Source organism: Geotrypetes seraphini, chromosome 11, assembly GCF_902459505.1.
Source record: "Geotrypetes seraphini chromosome 11, aGeoSer1.1, whole genome shotgun sequence".
NCBI classification, from domain to species: Eukaryota; Metazoa; Chordata; class Amphibia; order Gymnophiona; family Dermophiidae; genus Geotrypetes; species Geotrypetes seraphini.
Genome location: NC_047094.1, coordinates 35124282 through 35144630, shown reverse-complemented (window position 1 = coordinate 35144630; position 20349 = coordinate 35124282). Strand labels below are relative to the sequence as shown.

At 44.4% G+C, this 20349-nt stretch overlaps 1 protein-coding gene across 8 annotated transcripts in view; it reads right to left on the bottom strand.

Moving 5' to 3' along the window:
* Window positions 1-20349, bottom strand: part of ZC3H7A (zinc finger CCCH-type containing 7A) — a 147270-nt gene that overhangs the window by 108098 nt on the left and 18823 nt on the right. For all 8 annotated transcript variants that reach the window (XR_004541114.1, XR_004541115.1, XR_004541116.1 and 5 more), the window contains exons 4-8: window positions 14716-14913; window positions 10559-10717; window positions 9752-9832; window positions 9615-9653; window positions 8228-8261 (exon numbers count right to left, since the gene is read on the bottom strand). Coding sequence is in view for 4 of the 8 variants with exons in the window: in XM_033963683.1 (XP_033819574.1) it covers window positions 8228-8261; window positions 9615-9653; window positions 9752-9832; window positions 10559-10717; window positions 14716-14913 (511 nt within the window). In the remaining 4 variants the exon portion in view is untranslated. The remainder of the gene's footprint in view (window positions 1-8227; window positions 8262-9614; window positions 9654-9751; window positions 9833-10558; window positions 10718-14715; window positions 14914-20349) is intronic.

The following is a 20349-nucleotide window of genomic DNA, read 5'->3' as shown; positions in this document are numbered from 1 at the left end:
GATGAGAATGGGGTTTAGGAAAAAATATCGCAAGAACAATAGACCGATTAAGGTGAAAATCTGACACCGCCTTAGGCAAGAACTTGGGATGAGTGCGCAGGACCACCTTGTCATGATGAAAAACAGTAAAAGGTAGGTCCGCAACCAAAGCCTGCAGCTCACTAACCCTGCGAGCAGACGTGAGGGCAAGCAGGAAGATCACCTTCCAAGTAAGGAACTTCAGATGAGTTTTATCCATGGGCTCAAAGGGGGGTTTCAGCAATTGAGCGAGAACCACATTGAGATCCCAAACCACAGGGGGAGGCTTGAGAGGAGGATGGACATTCAAGGGGTGGACAGTCAGCGACTTTCCATCAAGCTGCCGATGGAAGGCGGCAATCGCACTAAGATGGACACAAACAGAATTGGTCTTGAGGCCAGACCGAGACAAATGAAGCAAATAATCCAGAACCGAAGATAAAGAAGCAGACAAAGGTTACACCTGATTCAAAGCACACCATGTGGCGAATCTAGTCCACTTCTGGGCATAACACTGCCTAGTAGAAGCTTTCAGAGAAGCTTCCAGAACAGCCCTCACCGACTGGGATAACTCAAGGGAAGGAGTCAGGTGGAAAGGAACCAAGCCGTCAGATGTAGAGACTGCAGATTGGGATGCAACAGCAAACCCTGACTCTGAGACAGCAGAGAAGGAAACACAGGCAGAAGCAGAGGATCCCTGACACTGAGTTGAAGAAGCAGGGAAAACCACGGCTGCCGAGGCCACCGAGGAGCGATCAGAATCATGGTGGCGCGGACAGACTTGAGATGGACAAGCGTCCTCAGAATCAACGGAAAGGGAGGAAACGCATACAGGAACCTGCCCGTCCAATCCAACAGGAACGCATCGGCCTTGAGACGCTCCGGGGAGAACACCCTGGAGCAGAAAAGAGGCAACTTGTGATTGAGGGGCGAGGCGAAGAGATCTATCTGCGGAGTCCCCCACCGAAGAAACACCTGACGCAGAGTCTGGGAATGGAGAGACCATTCGTACGGCTGCAAGAGGCGGCTTAACTTGTCCGCCAAGCAGTTGTGCTCGCCCTGAATGTAAATCGCCCGAAGAAAGATGCTGTGGAGGAACGCCCAATTCCAAAGGCGCAGAGCCTCCTTGCAAAGAGACAGGGAACCCGTACCCCCCTGTTTGTTGATGTAATACATCGCCACCTGGTTGTCCGTGCGCACTAGGACCACTCGAACCTGAAGCAAAGGGCGGAAGGCCACCATCGCATTGTAAATGGCCCAAAGCTCCAACAAGTTGATGTGGCAACGACGGTCCGCACTCGACCAAAGGCCCTGCATACGCAGACCGTCGAGATGTGCCCCCCAAGCATACGCCAAGGAGTCCGTCGTCAGGACCTTGTGATGCTGCGGAGCGAGAAAGAGCAATCCTCTGGAAAGAGCTGGACCACCAACGGAGCACGCATTTCAAGGAGGGAGTCACCGCAATGAGGTGAGAAGCGGGATCCTGATCCTGCCACCACTGAGAGGCCAGAGTCCACTGAGGGACCCTCAGATGTAGGCATGCAAACGGTGTGACATGCACACTTCTGGTTTGTGGGGCCAGGAAGTGACATCTGAGGTAGAGAGCCGCACGGGAACGGGGACGACGGGAATCATTTTCATCAAGAGGTGTCTTGTCTTGAGGTACTACTACGTGGGAATGAGTCACTGGGCAGAGCAAATCAGGGCAGTAGAAGAGCCCGAAGCAGCGTGTGAAGACTGCTACACACGCTGCTGGAATCACCAGGTTCTTAGTCAGGACCGCAGGGAAACCTGCTGGCTCAGCCGCACGAGCGTGGCCTGCCGAGGAGGTACGAATGACCGGAGGCGAACCGTGTCCAGCACGGCCCCGATAAATTGGAGGGACTGAGAGAGGCACAACTGAGACTTTGGAAAGTTCACCTCAAACCCAAGACTCTGAAGGAAGGTAATAGTCTGACGGGTCGCTGAAATAACCCCCTCCTCCGTCGAGGCTTTGATCAACCAGTCATCGAGGTACGGAAAGACCTGAAGGCCCCTCGACCACAGAGCTGCCGCCACCACCACGAGGCATTTCGTGAAGACTCACGGGGAGGAAGCCAGCCCGAACGGGAGAACCCTGTACTGCAGATGCAGGCCCCGACCTGAAAGCGAAGGAACCGGCAACAAGCCGGATGAATTGGCACATGAGTATTGGCCTCCTTCAGATCGAGGGAACACAACCAGTCCCCCTCGTCCAGCAACGGGTACAAAACAGGGAGAGAAAGCATCCTGAACTTTTCCCGAACCAGGAACTTGTTCAGCTTCCGGAGGTCCAGGATAGGATGTAGGTCCTCAGTCTTTTTGGGGACCAGGAAGTACCTGGAGTAAAATCCCTGCCCCCACTGACAAGGGAGAACCTCCTCCACCGCCCGAAGACGAAGAAGTGCCCGAGCCTCCAGAAGGAGCAAGGGAAGCTGCGCCCGATTCAAAAGAGACATGACAGGAGGACTGTCTGGAGGCAATTCCCGGAAGTTCAACGAGTACCCCTCTCTGACCATGGTGAGGACCCAAGCATCCGAGGTAATGTAGGCCCAGTTGTGGTAGAAGACGGCCCCCGATAGGAAGAGGGGCAAGCGTCAAGGCCCTGCCCCCAGCTAGTCAAAAGGACGGCGCGAGCTTAGACACAGCCAGGGTCTGAGGTTTCGGAGGAGCCCGCTGCTGCTGTTGGCGGACGAGAGAAGGCAGGGGTGGACTTCTGCGGGTACCGCTGGGGCGGCAGCCGATAAGCCTTAGGAGGAGTGGGCTTCGGCTTGGGCCGCACCAAAGATGCAAAGGAATGCTCGTGCTCCGAGAGGCGCTTAGTGGCCGCCTCGATTGACTCATCAAAGAGTTCATTCCCCAAACAGGGAAGATTGGCCAAGCGATCCTGAAGATTGGGGTCCATATCGACGATGCGGAGCCAAGTCAAGCAGCGGATGGCTACCGCAAAAGCGGAGACCCGAGAGGAAAGCTCGAACGCATCGTAAGCCACATGGAACATGTGCAGACGAAGCTTCAAAAGAGAGTCCACCTACAGCCCAAACTCCACGTGGCGTGAGACGGGCAAGTCACCCTGAAAAGCGGGCAAGGACTTGACCAGGACCTTAAGATACGAGGTGAACGTAAAATTATAATTTAAGACCCATTTAGCCATCATGGAGTTTTGGTAGAGACGTCTGCCAAAGTTATCCATCGTCCTCCCCTCCCACTCAGGTGGGACCGCCGCGGAGACCCTGGAGGGATGAATCTTTTTCAGAGAAGATTCCACCAGCAGCCAGCGCTGATCCTGAAGAGGAAGAGGGGACTTACCCGGAGCCGAGGTCTTTGAGGCTGAAGTTGATCCCTTCGAGGCCGAGGTCAGCTTACTCGGGGCAGAGGTCTTCGAGGCCGACGTCCAGGCCGGGGCCAAGGTCGAGGCCGAGACCGGAGCCGAAACCAGGGACGGCTCCACCACAAAAAGTTCAGCCATGCGGGCCCGACAACGACGCAGGGCACGCGATTGAAAAGTGGCACACCTGGGGCAAGAGTTAGTCGGATGATCAGCCCCCAGGCACAAAATGCACCAGCGGTGCGGATCGGTAAGAGACAGCAGCCGACCGCACTGCGAGCACTTTTTAAACCCGGTAAGAGGCCGGGACATAAGTGAAAAACAGGCCGCGGCCAATCGAGACCAAACGGCCACGGCAACCCGGGAGCATCCGGATGCCAAACCGAAGTCAAAAAAACACACGAAACTTCGCAAACAATGAGAAAAAAGGAGCACAGCGACTCCCGCAAGAAAACAAAGAAGTCGCGGTGCAAGAAAGGCACTTAGACATGGAGAGAAAAACGACAGGGCTTTCTGGCTCCGCGGAAAACTAAGAACTGAAGACCACGAGGAGGGGATGTGCCCTCTAGTGGAGCAGGAAGGCACACACATGCGTGGTGCAGCACCAGCAAACTTGAGATCTTCAATCAAGTTTGCTTGAAAAGCTGTCCGCATCGGGGCTCCGTAGATGACATCACCCACATGTGGAGCATATATGCTGTCTGCTTGTCCTGGGATAATGTCTTTATCTGTCTTCATTTTCTGTGTTTCTATGTATTAGAAGAGTAGCTGAATTTTGCCATTATCTCTGCCCCAACTATACCCTGATGCTACCTGTATAGTGCTATGGCAATTAGATGAATTTTCAATGGCATTATACAGATGTGCTGCAGAAAATCTACAGACAGGGACTAGATATTAAAAAAACAGCTGAGTTCCAAAATTTATGCTCCTAAATTAGCACCCTATTTTCAGCTGAAAATTCATTTTAATTTAGCTTAAAAATTGTACTTATAAATTTAAGCCTGCCATTCATTCACCTAGATCAATGGTCAGCAAACTCATTAGACAAAAAAGCCAAAGATCAGTAGCACGATGATTAAGATTTCTTTTGAGATCCAAATTTCTTTTCAAGAACCATGTTTTTAGGAGTCAGTTCAAACTAGCTACTAACATTAAATAAAACCAAATATGGAAAATGTCATTTAAAAGCAGCCAATCAGTATGATGGGCGGGAAATATTGTCCAATATGAAAGGAGGGGTTAGCAGTTTCTCTGCATGTTTGGCAGCGGGACTGATGTTGCTCCTCCTTTCCTCTTTCCACAAGCATACCAGGGCTGCAGGGTTTCCTGAACGCTAAGTAAAAATACAATAGATGCATAGGACTAGGATGGATAGTCGGGTGATATAGAAAAATGGTGAAATCTGCACAGTCAAGCCTGCAAGGATTACTAGATGTCTTTCAGCAGCTCCCCTTTACCTTCATGGCAATTTTCTTTTTTTGTCTTCCAGCTGCCCGAGCCGGTTTTCATCAAGTCAAGTGTGGCTGCCGAAACTTCTCCTCTGATGCAACTTCCTGTTTCCGGTTGCGTCCGAGGAGAAGTTTCAGCAGCCACACGCGACTTGATGAAAGCCGACTCAGGCAATTGGAAGACAAAAAAGAAAAAAAAAAAATCGCCATGGTAAGGTAAGGGGGGGGAGGAGATGCCCGATTGGTGACCGTGCGCATTCCCTCCCTTAACTGCGGGAGACAAGGTCAGTCACCGTGTCATTCTCTAGCAGAGCTGCACACAAGTGGCTAAAGAGCCGCACGCGGCTCGTGAGCCATGGTTTGCCGACCAGTGACCTAGATTGATGAGCCTACTGCAGAAAATCAGTGTCAATGTCCTAACTTTTATTCCTTATCATAAATCCACTCTGCTGCTATCAACTACATTGAGGAGTTTAGTGTAATTTTGCTTGTAAACTTCTGCACTCTGTCTTAATAAATTTTCAAAGAGGCTAATTCATGAGCATAACTCTGAAAGTAAGGAGCATAAGTCCTTTAAATATTGCACCTTAAATATTTATCAGCAGCCAAAAATCCCTCAATATTGGCCCAAATGAAAGCAGTTTGCAAATTGTACAAAAGCATTAGGTCTTCTTCCAATAAAAATACCTATGTTACTAAAAAAAAAGGCTATACAAAAATAAGGACTGCTGATAATTAGCAACATACACGGTCAAGTCACATTATTATGACCACCGCCTACCTCTAAAGTCAGGAACGCATCACCAGTGGATGAATGCATGTGTCGTACATAGACTTTGTGGGCATATAAGGTGGGATGTCAGCAAGTTGCCTATATAGCAACCATGGCTGTCATGGGAAAAAAAAGCACAATTTATCAGACATGGAAAAAGGTATGATAATCGGCTACTGGGCCAAGGGTGGCAGCATTTTGGAAACGGCAGAGTTTGTGAACTGTTCATGGGCTGCTGTGGTTAAAGTATACCTTGAGTAAATGAATGGAATCTTTTTAACAACCCAACATGGTAACTGTGGAGCAGCATGAGCCATCGAGGTGAGAGGTGAATGTTGGCTGCACAGGTTGGTGCGGGCCGATCGGCATGCTACCGTGGAGCAATTCGTCATTTAAATGAACCAGGGGGTTTACATGTATGTGTACAAAATGACTGTACACCGAGCACTATTGTGAATGGGGCTCCAGAGCAGACGCTGATGACTGCACCCGTGCTCACAAGGGTTCATCATAAAAACGGCTGCAATTTGCACAGGAGTACCGACATTGAACTTGCACTGACTGGCAGAGGGTTGCCTTCTCCAATGAGTCACATTTTGAGCTCCATTGAATGTATGGACATTGGTGTGTCAGGCATGAAATCATCAAGAACAAACAAATACCCAGCAATCATTTTTTGGACATACACAAGATGGTGGCAGCATGGCTTTCCAGGTGACAGACTTTGATGCCACTGCAACAGTGACACCCAAGAGGCTAGCTGGACCTCTGTAACTTAGAAATGCCTCATACACCATGTGGATGAGTTTGGGAGCAAAACCTTGCCCAGGTTGCCTAGAGGTTCCTGGAGCTCCCACTGATATTTGCCCACCATAACGCAGCTGCATTACACTGGGGATGCAAATTCCCCCTTTTCTGGCTCCAGCCTGGATTTATGTCTCAGAAAACACCATCTGGGCTCCCACTGCACCAGAGGGGTTAGAAACACAGAAACATGACGGCAGATAAAGGCCAAATGGCTCATCCAGTCTGCCCATCCACTATCTCTCCTCTTCCTAAGAGATCCCACATGCCTGTCTCATGCTATCTTGAATTCAGACTATTCCATTCATCTACCACCTTTTCTGTATAGAAGTATTTTCTTACATTACTCCTGAGCCTATCAAATGTTAATTTCATCCTATGCCCTCTCCTCCCTCACATGCCACACAACACGTGGAACAAGGACTATCATCAGCCAGGCATCCACCACAATTTGGGCAGGAATCCAAAATATCATTGTCTGAGGAGTCCATCTAGACCAGGGATCTCAAAGTCCCTCCTTGAAGGCCGCAATCCAGTCGGGTTTTCAGGACTTCCCCAATGAATATGCATTGAAAGCAGTGCATGTACATAGATCTCATGCATATTCATTAGGGAAATCCTGAGGATCCGCCTGGATTGCGGCCCTCAAGGAGGGACTTTGAGACCCCTGATCTAGACCCATTTTAAGTTAAAATGAGATGTTATGAGGCAGATGGAGGCTTTTAAAACAAAAACGAGAAATCCAAGATGGCCAAAGCAACAGTGATTTTGCTGCCTAAAACAGCCTGTAGAGGCAAAACAGACACAAAAACTTCAGGGCAGGGGGAATTGGAGGTGGGGGGACCCCATCTCTAGCCTCAGAAATCCCCAAAACTCATTTCTAGAGGACCCCCCTCTGATTTTTCCCATGCTTTTGCTAGGAGTTGCCTTAGGAAAACCTCTAGCCAGAGGTATGGGAAAACTACTGCCTCAGACTAGAATGAATCCATCCAAATGGTCTGTTTCTTCAGACTGCCATCCAGACCCCTTATGGGTCGGATTTTCAGACCCTCACTGGGATCCGAGTGATGCTGTACAGGGAGGAAACCATTCGGCCCCTGGTCCAAGTTAAATACCGCCATGGGGACTGCACAGCTTGTGCCCACTGTGGATGAAACCTGGGACGAGCTGCTCATAAGGGAACAGTCCCTGAGCTTCTGAACTGTAAGTGCAGGCTGGTCACACAGGAATCCTGCAAAACATGTTCCTGCGGGTTACAGACCTCTCCCTTGAGCATCTAGCTTCTCATAGTCAGAGATGTCCCGGACAAGCGGGAGACTCTGCAGCGCCAAAAGCCTCGCAATTGAATCAAAGAAACTTGACGGAAAAATAAAAGAAACATGAGCAGAACAGACTGGCTTCTACAACCTCACATGTAGAGAGAAAGACTGAAGAGGTACAGCACAGCTCAAAGAGATGAGAGGTGGAGCATAAGAAAATAAGGCTCTCTACAACACCTCGCAGTTAAGGAGGGCAAAACCCAAATCGTTCAAGACTGATGTTACTATTTCACTAGAAATACGCTGTTCCCAGTACGACAAAACAGGCAGAAGACTAGGGTCACAGCCACATAAAACAAACAGGGATTTCATTCACATGCAAACTAAGCTGGGTAAATACTCTCCATAACATCAACCTAACATGGATTTCAAATGCAAACTCTGCATGGAATTTCCCTTTGAAAGCTGGCTTGCAAGCTCGTGAGTTGAAACAGTCACAGGTCTAAAAGTTCCACAGGGAGACTGAATACAGACCACAAACTAAAGCACTAAAGAATAGTAGTTTTGAAGCACTCACTTGGTTCAATGTCTTCTGCTGAAGAAATTGCACACTACAAAAAGTAAAAAGTTACATTTTAGTCACCATTAGCATGAGCTAAAGAGCCTACGACACCTTCAGTTTTATTGAAGCTGCCCAATTTAAATACCTAGTCACCACCAATGGTTAAGTTTTCCAGATATCATTAATGAATGAGAACTAAACAAATCACTACTCAGGATTAACTACTTTTAAAATAATAGCTCCAACTTAATTAACACATCATATTGCCAAGAAGCTATTTTATCATGAAAATTTTTATTCTTTTAACCATTTTATCCTATTAATTCATAAATATACATTCAATGAAACACATTATTTCACATAATGCACATAGAAGCCCTCCCAATCAAAACACCTTTGAAAAATTGTTAGAATGTCAAGTGATTTGTACGAATTATCTGATTGAATATTGTACACTTGTTGCAAGAGTTAAAACTAAATAAAGAATTTTAAAAATATATATATATATTATTATCTATAGAATTTTTTTTTCATGTAATTGGCAGACTTCCCAGGTTCTTCAAGCTGCTGTCTAAGCACTAAGGCAAAGAGCAAAGCAGCTGAGGCACCTCTAAAGAAAGAGAGAGGTGGGGGAAAGGAAAGTAGGGACTCGGCCACCTGAGTGTAGCACCACTGAGGTATAGCACCACCGAGGCTAATGGAGACCCTCAAAGGCCCCTACTTCCATCCAGCTAATTATTAAAGTTAGAACAGAGATGAGAAAGGAAAAATTCCACTTCACTAATTTCCCTAAAATTCTCAAAACAGACAGCACAGCCTAGGACATAACAAACTTAGCACCTTTGCCTGCTAGAGAATGAGAACAGACTAGATTCAGGGGGACTGCACAGCCCACTTATACCTATCTCTGAAATCATCTGTTCTCAGTCTCCACCTACTGGTAGAAGAGCATAAACCTATTTGTCTATGCCGGTCTGGAGGGATGACAGAAAATTAGATGTTATTGTTAATGATGTTTCATTGTATTATTTAAGAAATTCTGTGGTTATATGTTCATATATTTTAATCAATTGTATTTTGTTGAAGAAGTTTATTTATTGTACCTTTCTTTGTGCTGCATTTTTATTTCTGTAAAGGCGAATCTTAAGTTTTATATTAAATTTAATCATTCATTTTAAAATGTACTGTGCTCAAAGCTATGTTGACTGCCAAAATTTCCATTTATAGATACTTTTAATAACATTCATAAACTATTCTAACATGCAATTTATAATCTGAATTGTCACCAGTGTCTCTTGGTAGACTTTTCTGTAGCTATATATATATATATATATATATATATATATATATATATATATTACATTCTAATTTACATAGCATGCAAGAGTAAAGCAATGCTTACCTTTGTTACTACTTCACCAGGAGCTGGGTTTAAAGGAGGCTGAAAGACATTTACCAGAACAATAAATAAATCACTAAACCTATAAATATGCTCATGAGTCAAGAACAATCTCTTCAGAAATCAAAAAGTTCCCTTACCTTTGCTCTGACATAAGCTTTACGAATTTTTAATCCCAATTTCTTAGCTAAATCTTGAGTTAATTTTATCACGCTCTCATCCTAAGGAAACCACAAAAAAGAGGCTATTACCTTTGCTCTTAACATATTAAACTCCAATTTCTTAGCTAAATCTTGAAGTTATTTTATCACACAATCATCCAAAGGAAACCACAAAAAAATTTGGTTTTATTTTTCCTCTAATAGCAACATAATAATAGCAAGTAGCCAAAATGACACTTTACCCTAGTATGCATGACAGTGAATTTTAAAAACAAACCATGGACAAATTGTTCATGAAGTCAAAATACTTGTGACCAAAATACACTGACACCCATTTCAAAATTATATTGTTTGTAGTAAACATTAGAAATTCATTTGCTTTTTGCTTGATCAATACTCAATTATGTACATTTGCCACTCTGGCAATATGAATGGTGCCTGTGATATAACAAATCTACTCCTATTTTAATTTCCGTATTTAACCAATGCTCCCTCTAAGGATTGGCCAGGTGTTTTGCAAGTATTTTTGTAAGCAAACATGTAAAATCTGTGAGCAATACTCCTAGAATGTATGAGCGATTGCTCATGTGCTCTGCTTAGAGGGAACATAGCACCCAATACATGTTTTTTATTGAATAACCATGTACCTAAAATGTCAGGTTTAACTCTTTCATACTAAAGACAAAATTGTAATTTCCAGGGTATGGCTGTGGACTAAATATTTGTTTATGCAGGGACAGATGATGAAGATTAGTTATATCATGAGAACACAGAAAGATCTCTCACCTGTGGAGCAGCCAAAGAACACTTTGCTACTGCATCATAAGCTTCCTTGTGCCTTCCTAGTTCACATAAAGCTTTGGATTTCCGATAGAGAGCTCTGAAATTATTGTCATTTAATCTTAAAGCTATATCACAATCTTCTAGAACTTTATCATAAAATCCCTGCAAAAAGGAAAATAAATAGTAGGCACTTTTAAATGTATACCAACACAATGAACATTTAAATATGTAATACTGGAGGCCTTCCTAAAGGCAACGCTGAGTACTAACTTGCAGAATATCCAAACTTGATTCTAAAGCCTAGTGATGCTGCAAAAACATTTACAGCCTCTGAGCTGATAGGTTGCAACTATTACTCAACAGTAACATCTGATGGCCAGGCTTAGGGTATGTTCAAGAGAGAATTATGACCATCAAAACAGCTGAGCTAGATAAAATGAGATTTTATAAAAACCAAGGGAAATTCATGAGTATTGAAATAGAAAAGAAGCAAAAGGAAGCTACTAGAGCAAAAAAGAAACCCCCAGAAAACCTAATGTCTCAATTATGTAAACTGAATAAGGAACAGAGAACAATTCTATAGCCATACTTTTGTACTTCTCCCTTTTTAAGATGACATTGCCAGTGCTTCCCCTGTATTTAAAATGGGAGGTATCTTCTCAAAAATGAAGTGCCTCTATATAGCTACTAGGAGTGCCAGTGAACAATGAAGACTGCATCCTTCTCTTCTTCTAGGAAAGAACACCATCTCTGCCAGACTGATGATTCCAGCAACCAAACAAGACATCCCCATAGATTTTTCAAGCTTTCAAGAGAAGCTTAGAGGGCAAAGTGTGGTGTGACAGAAAAAATTAGAAAAAAAAAAAAAAAAATCCCCATGGCGTGTTTATAAACCATCTAGGCTTTCTGAAATGCACTCTTACTTTATCTCACACCTCTCTCCACAGCAGATACTATTTTGGATGATATAAGTTCACCATTGCATAAGAATTATGTTGTCATACTATCAGTCACATAATTTCCTTTCTGATCAATTACACAATCCATTTCAGGAATGGAAAGACCAGGTTCTTACCTCGATAATCTTCTTAGAAAGAGTCGTGAGTCTTAACAAGTAGGTTTCTTCCCTTCTTCCACAAGGATTGCAGAAGGCATAATCTACATTTTTCAACTCCACCTCCTTTGTCACTGGGCAGTGCCTCAGATCCTCAGTTCGTACCAAAGCAATGGATAACCCATAAGAAGGAGAAATAACAAGGAGTGTATAAAGTAGAGAATGACACGGGGATGGGGCTGGGGCTGGGACAAATGATGTCATTTAACAGTAGTTCATTGAAATCCAAAAGCAAGTTCTGGAGTTTTTTTAAATCAGTGAATTCATTACATTACATTAGGGACTTCTATTCCGCCTATACCTTGCAGTTCAAGGCGGATTACAAAAGAGCTAACTGGACATTTCCAATGAAGTTACAACAGTTTTGGGGTTTTTTGGGGGTTTTTTTGGTTACAAGGGAGGAGAGGTACCTGGATTAATTCTGGAAGAACTTGCAAATTGGATATTAAATTGACTGTACGTTACTGTGTGATATAACAAATAGATTCAGTTAGAGTACAAATAAGATTAAGTAACATTTCAGGGATCTGAATACTTGGTTGGTGTTTTGGGGAGGAAGAGATTATTTAAGTGGAGGTTTTGGGGGAGAATTTATCTAGGAGGAGGGGGAAGGGTTGGGTTAAGATATCTGGATAAATTTTTTGAAAAGTAGGGTTTTGATTTCTTTTCGAAAAGTTTTGAAGTCACCCGTTGCCAGTTGTCTAAAAACTTGAGACTAGTACCAATATGTAAAATTCAACACATCTTAGACAACTGGCAACTGAGTCTAGGGCGAGGCAGATGAGCCTGCTGCAAGCACTAAGGACCCAAAAGTGGTGGCCAGTTGTGCTGCCACGTCCATTCTGTAAAACTTTGTAAAAAGTATGGAGGGTGGACCATGTAGCTGTCCTACAAATTTCCTAGGGTACAATTGCCCGGGATTCTAACCATGAAGAGGCCACACCTCTGGAGGAATGAGCTTTCAAATAAATCAGCGGTTGTTTACTATAGCTAATGTACGCAGACAAAATAGCCATGCAAATCCATCTGGAAATGGATGCTTGTGAGGCAGGCTTTCCCCATCTACTAAGGTTGGTTAACACAAAAAAAGATGAAATTTATTCGTCACCTTGAGATAATGGAGAAGAACTCTCTTCAAGTCCAGAAGCCTGATTTACCTGGAAGACCGAGACCACTTTTGGTAGAAAGGAAGGTACAGTGGGTAGAGATAAATCTTCATAAATCTGAGGAAAGCTTCCCTGCATTATAAAGCCTGAAGCTCTGAAACCCTTCTCGTTGGGATGATAGTCACTAGGATAGTCACTGTCTTGACCATAACATCTATCAGTGACACATTCTGTAAGAGTTCATTTGAGGCATTACACAGGGCCTGTAGGACAATATTAAGATTCCACATAGGAAATGGTTGTTTTACGAGAGGATGCAGCCGCAATGTTCCATTCAGGAGGATGGGAAGCTAAGGACCCTTTCTCCACTCAAGCTCTAGTTGAAAAATGTAGAGGATGCCTTCTGCAATCCTCACAGGTGAAGGGAAGAAACCCAACTGTCAAGATTCACGTCTTTTGCACTGGAAAGCTTTCTAATATATACACATTTTTGATGCACGGCTGCTCTCTTCCACATGGCTACATGGTATATCTCTGTCATCACATTCACTGATTTAGTTTCTGTTGAGATAGTTCACCATCATATTATTTTCCTTTATAATTGTTTATACAAAAATTTTTGGGCCATTTGAATGCATTTCCACATACCATATTTTTTGCTCCATAAGACGCACTTTTTCCACCCCCAAAAAGGGGGTGGAAATGTAAGTGCATCTTATGAAGCGAAGATACAAATTAAGCCCACTGCCGCCGCATCTTTTAAACACCCCCTACTGCGGCCACATTTTTTTTTTTTTTTTTTTTTAATAAATCGGCCACTGCTGCATCTTTATAACCCACCTGCCCGCCCTCTCGCTACCATCGTACCTGGTGGTCCAGTGTATTTCCCGGCCAGCGGCGCATAGGCCAGAAGCACAGGGATCAGGAGCAAGCCCTCTGCGCTCCCGCCTTAGCTTGCGCCGATCTCCGAATGGCTGCAGTCAGCTCTCGCGGGACTCGCGAAAACTGACTGCAGCCACCATTCGGAGATCGGTGCGGGCCCAGGCAGGTGAACACATTAGGAGACATGTGAATACATTAGGAGAGCAGGTCTCCCTGTTTCTCCTGCGCTCCTTACCTCAGCAACTGAACATAGTTCTTCCATATATTCATTGTATTAGGGAATGCATAGAGCTTTACCCAGGTCATTAACCTGTCAACTTTTATTACAATTATTATTTAAACATAATTTATGGCTCCTAACTCATATGTTCCATAAACACAAAAGCCAGCAATGGAAGTCTGGCTAGGGATCCTCTGTGTAAGAAGTGCCCAGAGTAACAATAGCTATAGCAGACATGGTGAATCAAGCAGCCCAAAATTAAAGAAAGAAAGAAAAAATATCCTGAACAACTAAATCTGGAGAGGAAACAATACTTTTAATAAAATTATGCAAAAGTGAGAACGAGAAAGTGGTACAACGTGAACCTAGGCTTATCAGATAGTACTGTATGTCTGTGTGTGATATTACCTCTTCACTCAACAATATCTGGATCTAGCTCCACCAAACCTTATGTGGAAGTGAGTCCTTGGGAGCAATCAAGAATTTTTCATTTTCAAAGTCAAAAAATTATGTTGGGAAAAGTGGGAAATGAGAGAGAATACAGGATGGCTTTTTTTTTTTTTTTGGGGGGGGGGGATTTAAACTTAGGCTAGGTGGAATATTATACTATCTTGAAACAATTTTAAGACACCCAAGAGAAAACAAATATAGAAATAAACAAGTAAACATTAAGCTAAGAAATTTTAATCATTGTCATTTTTACAGTCATAACAAGCAAAAAGATTTTATCAGCACATTAAACTTGTTTGTAAAACTTACCTGAATGAGTTCCACATTTTATCACAACTGTCACAATTTTAAATTTCTCTAATATATTTTAAGAATGTTAAGATCTTACCATATTTGAGTAACTCACAGCTCGATTCACATACAGTTTCTCTAATATGTCATTGGAAATACATATTTCTTCCGACCTGGCATAATCTGCTATGTTTAAAGCCTCCGTGTATTGATTTATTGATCCTTCCCAATCACCTTCTCTGTAAACATCACTTCCTTCATTAAAAAGATTTCTAACAAGTTCCTGTATGAATACCTAAAAATAAAACATTCAGACAGAGCATATATTTTCTTATACAAAGCACAAGACAAATGTATATGATCAACATAGGTTTTATCTAGTCTAAGATTTTGATTGTCTGATTTATATTTTATATTTAAATCATTTTTATTGAACACCACAAGTAGCAATACAAAACACAATAAAAACAGATTTTTAAACAAAATGCAACTCCAATCCCCTGTCCCCCCAACCACCCACCCCACCCGGGCAGTAGCAGCGGCAATCAACCCATAAAGGTAATAGCAAAAGCATAAAACAAGTAATAAACAAAGTATTCCAAATTTGACTTTGAACATAAGGAGTAAAGGTTAAACTAAAGGGTTGCCAGCATTGACAGAACAACCGGTCCGCTTTAGCAGACATGTCTACAACATCTTTACGTTCTAATAACATTTGCTGTAACATTAGTGCTCTTCACTGAGGAATAGAAGGAGGTTGTGGTGAAAGCCATTGTAACAAAATACATTTCCGTCCCAGCAACACGGTTTTCCGTAGAAAGGCCGCACAACCAGGTCTAGGCGGGTGAAAACGAATCTGTAAGGTGAAGAGAAAGCTTGGATGCAGCCTCCAGGAACAACTCCAAAGCTGTGCCACAGAGGACACCAATTGTATCCAAAAGGAAGACACCAAGGGGCAAGTCCAGAACATATGTCCAAAAGATGCCATAGGGTGTGCACATTTACCACAGCAATGTCCCAAGCTGATCCCCATCACATGAGCTCTTTTAGGTGGATAGAAGGCACGTAACAAAAACTTGTAATTTCGCTCCCTCTCCACAGATGACAGGGTAGAAGCAATCCCCAGACGGATACCCTTACGAATCATATCATCTGAAATAGGTATTTGGAGATCAGCCGACCACTTCTGGGCCAAAGTAAGAAAGTCTAAGTCGCCGGATAGTTCTTGGAGAAACTTATGATAGAATTTTAACGGTATAGGCTCCTGAGCTGTGAAGCAAAGAGCCTCCTGCAACCTGTCCTGAACATTGATTTATATTTTATTACGAAAACTGCCCTGAAAGTTTTAGTTTATTTATTTAAAAAAATTATCTCTCATTTATCAATTAAGCGAGTAACAGTCGGTACATACACCAAAGTAACCAACATTACATATCCCTTAATGCATTATCAAATAAAGCACTTATTAAAACCACCATCTTATCTTCAAATCACATATGCTGATTGGAAAACACTGCTAAAGTAGCTGAAACATCTTACAGGGAGATCCTCTGCCTTAGGAAGCAGGCAAGCTTTCAAGAGCGCTGACTGCCCCACCAGCTGGACTTCCATGGCCTAGCACCTCCACCACTCTCTGACACACTGCGTGAATGCCTGACAGAGGAACGCAGTATGGCTCTGATCCCAAGAACATCTCAAAAGAGCCATGCAGCCTGTGCACTACCCACTAGCGGACAAACTTGGGATGAGCTAGCTCCCAAAGAGAAAAATCTCCGGAGCCCTGATCTGAAGTGCAGACTGTCCAGAGGGTGCACTGACAAGCAGCCAACTACCTGGAAGCAGACTTTACCAAAGGTCTGTGATCTCCCAAAGTCAGAGCTGTCCCCAACACAAGGGCAAAAACCGCAAATGAATATACTGACTTTAAATGAAAATAAAAAACACAAGCAGAAATGACAAGCTCCTACAGTCTGGCTTGTAGAGGGGAAAAAAAACTAGTTCTTGAGGGGACAGTGCAGAGATAAGAAAGGTGGAACTTAAGTCTCTGAAATATGAGGCTTCCTACAAGTCCTGGCGAGTACAGGAAAATAACCCACTAGTCCCGGAATAAAGTGGGATTGTACAAGAAGTCTTCGCTAAAGAATTCAGTTTAGGATGGGCTGGGGAGGGCTTTGATGGGAACTCCAGTTATTTGGAACACAAGGAAGGTGCTAGGCAGACTTGTATAGTCTGTATCTCGTAAATGATATGATGGTTTTGATAGGCTGGAGTGAGCTTCAACAGCAACTCCAGTAGTTGGAACCCAAGGTATCAAGCTTTGACAGTAACTCCAGTAGTTCTGGATGGACTTCTACAGTCTAGCACCCAGTTTTTCATATATAGAAATTTAAGAATGATTTTATAATGAGTGCAATTGTTGGAAAGACTAGATGGACCATTCAGCACAGTTACTTACCGTAACAGGTGTTATCCAGGGACAGCAGGCAGATATTCTTGACTGATGGGTGACGGCACCGACGGAGCCCCGGTACGGACAATTTTAGAGTGATTGCACTCTAAGAACTTTTTAGAAAGTTCTAGCTCGGCCGCACCGCGCACGCGCGAGTGCCTTCCCGCCCGACAGAGGCGTGCGGTCCCTCAGTTAGTATAAGCCAGCTAAGAAGCCAACCCGGGGAGGTGGGTGGGACGCAAGAATATCTGCCTGCTGTCCCTGGATAACACCTGTTACGGTAAGTAACTGTGCTTTATCCCAGGACAAGCAGGCAGCTATTCTTGACTGATGGGTGACCTCTAAGCTAACAAAAAGAGGGATGGAGGGAAGGTTGGCCATTTAAGAAAACAAATTTTGTAATACCGATTGGCCGAAGTGACCATCCCTTCTGGAGAATGCATCCAGACAATAATGAGATGTAAAAGTGTGAACTGAGGACCAAGTAGCAGCTTTGCAGATTTCCTCAATAGGAGTGGAACGGAGGAAAGCTACAGATGCTGCCATTGCTCTGACTCTATGGGCCGTGACAGAACCTTCCAGTGTCAGTCCGGACTGAGCATAGCAAAAAGAAATGCACGCTGCTAGCCAATTAGACAACGTGCGTTTGGAAACAGGACGTCCCAATTTGTTCAGATCAAAGGACAGAAAAAGTTGGGGAACTGATCTGTGGGGTTTCGTACGCTCCAGATAGTAAGCAAGAGCCCTTTTACAATCCAAAGTATGCAGAGCTTGTTCCCCAGAATGGGAATGAGGCTTGGGAAAGAAAACCGGTAGAACAATGGATTGGTTGAGATGAAATTCCGAGACAACCTTGGGGAGAAACTTTGGATGTGTACGCAAAACCACCTTGTCATGATGAAAGACCGTAAAAGGTGGATCTGCAACCAGTGCATGAAGCTCACTGACTCTCCTGGCAGAGGTAAGAGCAATAAGGAAAAGTACCTTCCAAGTGAGAAATTTGAAAGGAGAAGTAGCTAAAGGTTCAAATGGAGGCTTCATTAAAGCTGAAAGAACCACATTGAGATCCCAAATAACCGGAGGGGCTTTAAGAGGTGGTTTCACATTGAAAAGCCCACGCATGAACCTGGATACCAGGGGATGAGCTGAAAGAAGTTTTCCATGGACTGGCTCATGAAAGGCTGCAATGGCACTGAGGTGGACCCTGATGGAAGAGGACTTCAGGCCAGAATCAGACAAAGAAAGAAGATAATCCAACAACGTCTCCACCGCTAGGGAAGTGGGATCAAGATGATGAAGAAGACACCAGGAAGAAAACCTCGTCCACTTTTGATGGTAACATTGAAGAGTGGCTGGTTTCCTGGAGGCATCCAGAATGGAACGAACGGGCTGAGATAAAAGAGTATCAGTCGAATTCAGCCCGAGAGATACCAAGCCATCAGGTGTAGAGACTGGAGGTTGGGATGCAGAAGGGTTCCCTGCTGTTGCGTAAGCAGCGAAGGAAACAGAGGAAGAAGAAAAGGTTCCCTGGAACTGAGTTGAAGTAGAAGGGAGAACCAATGTTGCCTGGGCCACCTCGGAGCAATCAGAATCATGGTGGCTCGTTCCCTCTTGAGCTTGAACAAGGTTCTCAACATGAGAGGTAGAGGAGGGAAGGCGTACAGGAACAGATTCGACCAGTCGAGGAGAAAAGCATCTGCTGTTAGACGGTGTGGAGAGTAAAGTCTGGAGCAGAATAGGGGCAGCTGATGATTGTGAGGAGCTGCAAAGAGGTCTATCTGAGGAGTGCCCCATTGATTGAAGATAGAGTGCAGAGTTACGGGATCGAGTGTCCACTCGTGAGGTTGGAGAATTCTGCTGAGTTTGTCTGCTAAGGAATTCTGTTTCCCTTGAATGTATATAGCTTTCAGGAAGAGATGATGATCTATGGCCCAAGTCCAGATCTTCTGGGCTTCCTGGCATAAAAGGCGAGAGCCTGTCCCACCCTGTTTGTTGATGTAGTACATCGCAACCTGATTGTCTGTGCACAACAGAAGGACCTGAGGAAAGAGAAGGTGTTGGAAGGCCTTGAGGGCGTAAAACATCGCTCTGAGTTCCAGGAAATTGATTTGATGTTTCCTCTCCTGGGCTGACCAAAGACCTTGAGTCTGGAACTCGTTCAAGTGAGCTCCCCATGCATACAGGGAGGCGTCGGTGGTGATAACTAGTTGATGAGGAGGCTGATGGAACAGAAGACCTCTGGATAGATTTGAGGATACCAACCACCATTGCAGAGACTGACGAAGAGATGATGTCACAGATATGTGTCGTGAGCAAGGGTCCGATGCTTGGGACCACTGGGTCGCAAGGGTCCATTGAGGAGTGCGCAGGTGAAGACGGGCATGAGGTGTGACATGAACTGTGGATGCCATGTGTCCCAAGAGAACCATCATTTGCCTTGCTGAGATGGACGGCAGAGGAAGTACCTGGTGACATAGAGACTGAAGGGTCTGAAGACGATTGGATGGCAGGAAAGCTCTCATGAGGAGTGTATCTAGGATCGCTCCAATGAATTGAAGTCTCTGAGTGGGAATGATATGGGATTTGGGTAGATTGATCTCGAATCCCAGAAGTTGTAGAAACTGGATGGTTTGGTTGGTGGCCAAAAGGACCGCTTGGGCAGAAGTGTCTTTGATCAACCAATCGTCCAGGTAAGGAAATACATGCAGGTGGTGAGAGCGTAGAAAAGCCGCCACCACAATGAGACATTTGGTGAATACCCTTGGAGATGAGGCAAGACCGAAGGGTAGCACCTTGTACTGGTAATGACAATGATTGATCATGAATCGGAGATATGGTCTTGAGGTTACATTGATCGGTATGTGAGTGTAAGCCTCTTTGAGATCGAGGGAGCATAGCCAGTCGTTTTGATTTAGAAGGGGATAAAGGATGGCTAAAGAAAGCATCTTGAATTTTTCTTTTACGAGATGAATGTTGAGATCGCGAAGATCCAGGATGGGTCTGAGATCTCCTGTCTTTTTGGGAACTAGAAAGTAGCGGGAGTAGAATCCCTGCCCCTTTTGATCTAGAGGAACTTCCTCTATAGCGTTCAGAAGGAGGAGGGATTGGACCTCCTGAATAAGGAGGGCTGATTGAGGACTGTTCAAAGCAGACTCTTTTGGCAGGCTTTGAGGTGGGAGAGTCTGAAAGTTGAGAGAGTAGCCGTGGCGGATGATGTTGAGGACCCATTGGTCCGAAGTGATTACTTCCCACCGGCTGAGGAACAGAGAAAGTCGACCTCCT